The sequence below is a fragment of the Limulus polyphemus genome, unplaced genomic scaffold (assembly GCF_000517525.1).
Source record: "Limulus polyphemus unplaced genomic scaffold, Limulus_polyphemus-2.1.2 Scaffold11191, whole genome shotgun sequence".
Taxonomy (NCBI): domain Eukaryota; kingdom Metazoa; phylum Arthropoda; class Merostomata; order Xiphosura; family Limulidae; genus Limulus; species Limulus polyphemus.
In genome coordinates, this window is record NW_013676801.1 from 8,407 (window position 1) to 13,148 (window position 4,742).

Sequence of the window (4,742 nt, forward strand, 5' to 3'; positions counted from 1 at the left end):
GTCACGTGACCTCGCTGACGCAACAATATAAACAAACATCCTGTATTTTACAATTTCGAAACATTTTAAATAAAAACTATCACTGGTATTCTGGATTACGAAACACTGTAAGTAAAAATGTACATCCGATATTTTCCAGTTTGAAATGCTAATTTTGACTTGAGAACTTGAATTAAGTTGAAAGGGTTGAATAAACTTTTGAAAACTTTGTTATTATAAACGAATGGATTTTTTAATGACCAGAATGACGTGCAGTGACTAACATGAACAGTAAGCTGTAAAAAAATATATCATACTTTAGAACAACAGTTCTGGCCACACAAGTCACCTCTGGACTGCTGTGGTTTATACACGTAAACAAAAGATACAATAGTAGAGGCCAAGTAGCCAAAGTTGATCAGCAAGGACAAGTGATCTATCTGTCTCATATACTGTGGCTGGTGCTGTTTAACACATTCTCCTAGCAACCAGAAAAAAACTAAGTTAAGGGCGAAACTTCGACAGGCCAAATAACCAAAGTTGACCATGCTACCCCTCAATACCCTGGCAAAAGAAAAGTTACCCGACTACCTTCCCTGTTGTGTGTTTTACTGTATAACAAATTTAAAAGAAGTATAAGGCTATAACATTAACAGTGTCTTCATTTTCAGGCGTAACTTCTTGAAGAATTTTATGTCTTTTTTTTTTTTCAGCAGTGACAGTGATGGAGTCATTCTTAAAAACCCGAATATTGCATCCATGAAGGAAGACGTTTTGTATCACATCTCACTCAGCAGTGGGACTCATGATTTAAAGGAAATGTTTGGAGACATTAGGGTAAGCATGAAACACAAAACAGAGGAATTTATTATTTGAAGAAAATGTTCGGAAACACAATAGTCGCTTTAATTAAAAGAAACGAGTTTCATCTATAACTATAAAATCATGTTCACAAAGTTTTAGAGATATTTTCACTAGATTTTATCAAATATTTTAGATTATATGCTACACCATCACATTAGTAAATCATGTTCACTAGGCTTTACAAGTATTTTAGATTATATGTATATACCTTTAGAACACTTGAGAAATATATAGTGCTAGATCACTTGAGAAGTTTGTATTGTTAGATCATTTAAAAAGCATGTACTGTAAATCACTTGAGAAGTATGTACTATTAGACCACCTGAGGTACATAATGTTAGATCACCTGAGAAATATGTAGTGTTAAATCACCTGAGAAGTATGTAGTTTTCTTTGTTTCTTGTTCACTGAACATTCTTTTTTTCTGTAATGGATTATAAGAAGCTCTCTGATACAACACAAAGTTTGTAAGTTCTAATCAGTTTCTCTGCTACTTACAGTTTGTGTGTATGGGAGGAACACCAAAACGTATGGAAGGGTTTGCTCACTTCATCCAGAAAGAGTTGAACATCAAGTTACCAACTGGTACAGTACTGGAAGACATTAGCAGACATTCTTACCGATACTCCATGTTCAAGATTGGACCAGTTCTTTCGATTAGTGTAAGTACTGGAAGACATTGTCAAATAATCCAACTGGTACTCCATGTTCTTTAAAAATTAGTTCACAACAACATATTTTTTAAATTATAAAAGTCTTGCAAGCTTATGAAAAATCCTTGTGGTTACAAACTAAGTCAAGTTTTGTGTGCACCTTAAAAATCATTATAACAAGACTTACAAGATAATAGGTTTAAGAAATACATAAAGTTTTGATTCTAAAGTATTCTACAAGCTCACACATTGAAGTTGTGGTTAAAGCTCATCAGATTAATTAACCCTAACAAGTTTTGAATTTATCATTGTTTGTGTACTGACTATATTCATGTTTCCATGATGTTCATATTCTTTTGTAGTGATTATGTTCTTGCTTAAAAACCTTTGATTAACGTTATTCATCTTTTCTCAGCATGGAATGGGGATTCCATCTGTATCCATTATGCTACATGAGGTGATCAAGTTGATATACCATGCCCAGTGCAAGGATGTGACCTTCATTCGTATAGGAACATGTGGTGGCATAGGTAAAGCTTTCTTAGTCCTTAAGCCTTGCAAGGTAATGGTATAGGTAAAGCTGTCTGTGTTGTTAAGCCTTAACAGAATATGTAGTATAGAAAGTAGAGTTGTCTGTATTGTTAAGCCTTAACAGGAATGTCTGGGGGTATAGGTGTAAAGCTGTTTGGTTCCATATTAAGAGTAAAACATGTGGTAGTAAAAATGAGGGAAAGGCTGTAAGTTTTAAGAAAATTTGTATCAGATATTCAAATTTGTTAAATCAATAAATTAAAATTGTATTTACACATTTTGAATCATCATATTAGCATTTGAACTGGTTTATTAAATTGAGCTTTTGATATGTAAGTTAATAGTTTCTCCTTCCTGTATTATAAATTATTTTTCTAGCAAGTTATTTCTTTTAAGTTTGTGTTCTTTGCAGCTGAATAATAAAATCATCTTGGAGATAAAAGTTGCACCTACTTTGACTAAGTTTTTTTTAGAGAAATAATCTCTCAAAAAATTTCTTTTTCATATCATTATCACACACATATGCCAATAACAGGTTGGGTTTTAAAGACAATGTTATGATAATAATGCATTTCCTAATTTTAGATTTAAAGGAGAGATCAGTGATATTTGCAGGTATTTCTATAATGATCACACATCTGTAATGTAATTTTAAATCTGAAGCAAGCTTTGAATCAACAGAATTAAGATTTTATTCTTCTCCGTCAACTGCAAACCTTTTCTTTTTTTTCCTGCAATTTCTGGTGATAATTTGATAGACTATCTCAAGACTCGAGCAATATCAGTCATATATTGTTTCATTGAACTCCATACTAGGGTGCAAACTGTTTTATGTTTTCAGAAATTGAAAACTTGATGAAATATATGTAGATACTTACTGGTTTACATGAAATTACTAATTTCTATGGTTAAGTCTGAATACAGAGTTTTTGTTTGTCACTAGGACTACCAGGTGGTAGCCTTGTTATAACTGAAGAGGCAGTTGATGGATTGATGCATCCGTACTTAGAACTGGTGAGTTTGTAGTTTTGAAAGTTAGATCTTTCATAGTTGTTTCTCTTCTTTTTCTTTCACTAATTAGTAATCTTTAATATAATTCATGTTGAACTTCTGAGGTGTTGCTGTTGCTTAGAGCTATGCAGAATAAAACACCAGGTCAGGCAATGACAAAATAGGTAACCTGAATTCTTGCTGATACATTTAGAGCAGACTAGTGGAAGAAACTGAATTATTGACAGATGGAGTGTAATGTACTGTATGATATTTAAAAACAACAGCTCTGACTTTTAGGTCATTCTTAGAAACTTCATAACTTTTAGATCATTCCTAGAGAGGTCATAACTCATAGATCATTCCTAGAGAGGTCATAACTCTTAGATCATTCCTAGAGAGGTCATTACATATAGGTCATTCCTAGACAAGTCATGAGTTTTGGATCATTCTTAGAAAGGTCATTATTAGGAAAGCCATGACTGTTAGATCATTCCTAGACAGGTCATTAAATTTAGGTCATTCCTAGACAGGTCATTACATTTAGGTCATTCCTAGACAAGTCATGAGTTTTGGATCATTCTTAGAAAGGTCATGGCTTTTAGGTCATTATTAGGAAAGCCATGACTGTTAGATCATTCCTAGAAAGGTCATGACTTTTAGATCATTTCTCAAAAAGGTCATGACTTTCAGGTCATTCTTAGAAAGGTCATAACTTTTAGGTTATTTTTCAAGTAGAAGTTCATTTTACAACACAATGTTTTCTGCCCAAATTATTGTATTAAAATATTTATAGAAACTGATGAACATACCCTTGTTTTACGTTAGTAATCTCCGAGATTACTGAATGATCTAACAGTCATGGCTTTTAGGTCATTATTAAGAAAGCCATGACTGTTAGATCATTCAGTAATCTCCGAGATTTTAATTTTGTAAAATTCTTCTATTCATCTATCCATCCATAAATCTATCTTATGTTTTTATTGATACAGTAGGCTATAAGAAAAGTAGGCTACACAATTCTACTTGAAAACTCACTCTCATAATATTAGAAATTAATGTTTCTCGTCTCTTTACAGCACGTGCTCGGAAAAATGGTTCAACGACCCGCCATTCTGGATTCAGAAGTTGCTAAAGAAATTAAATCTCTAGCAAATGAGAAATTTCCTCATTACAAAACGGTGCTAGGAAGAACAATGTGCACGTATGATTTTTATGAAGGTAAATTTTATTGACAAACTGTGTTTAATAAAATACCTTTTTGTACATAATTTCAAGAATTCTTATTTGTGATAATGAAAATCAACTTTTATCAAGATGTCAACTGTCACGGTAATGATATTTTCTCAGAACAAACATACTAAGGAACTTTTTCTTTCCTCAAGTTCAATTTTGATATGATAATATCAAACCTTCTCTTCAGTGTCAGATGATCAATTTTAACTTTTGATACAATAATGACAAGCTATCTCTTCTGAACAGGGCAGATCAGCTTATCTGTTTCTCTCCTCAAGTTAAATATTGGTAGGGTAACGACAAACCTTGATTATCAACAGGTCAGGGTTGCATCATCCATTTCTCTCCTCAAGTTAAATATTGGTAGGGTAACGACAAACCTTGATTATCAACAGGTCAGGGTTGCATCATCCATTTCTCTCCTCAAGTTAAATATTGGTAGGGTAACGACAAACCTTGATTATCAACAGGTCAGGGTTGCATCATCCA

General features: G+C 32.9%; 1 protein-coding gene across 2 annotated transcripts in view; it reads left to right on the forward strand.

Annotated features, from left to right (window-relative positions):
• LOC106476674 (uridine phosphorylase 2-like) overlaps positions 1–4,267 on the forward strand; it is a 10,660-nt gene extending 6,393 nt beyond the window's left edge. Inside the window, exons 2-6 of one of the 2 annotated variants that reach the window (XM_022380477.1) lie at positions 693–816; positions 1,344–1,505; positions 1,912–2,026; positions 2,971–3,041; positions 4,097–4,267. In XM_022380477.1, coding sequence (XP_022236185.1) covers positions 693–816; positions 1,344–1,505; positions 1,912–2,026; positions 2,971–3,041; positions 4,097–4,252 — 628 coding nt within the window. In that variant the 3' untranslated portion in view covers positions 4,253–4,267. The remainder of the gene's footprint in view (positions 1–692; positions 817–1,343; positions 1,506–1,911; positions 2,027–2,970; positions 3,042–4,096) is intronic. The other variant, XM_022380478.1, reaches the window with a different exon arrangement.
• The last annotated feature ends 475 nt before the right edge of the window (positions 4,268–4,742 follow it).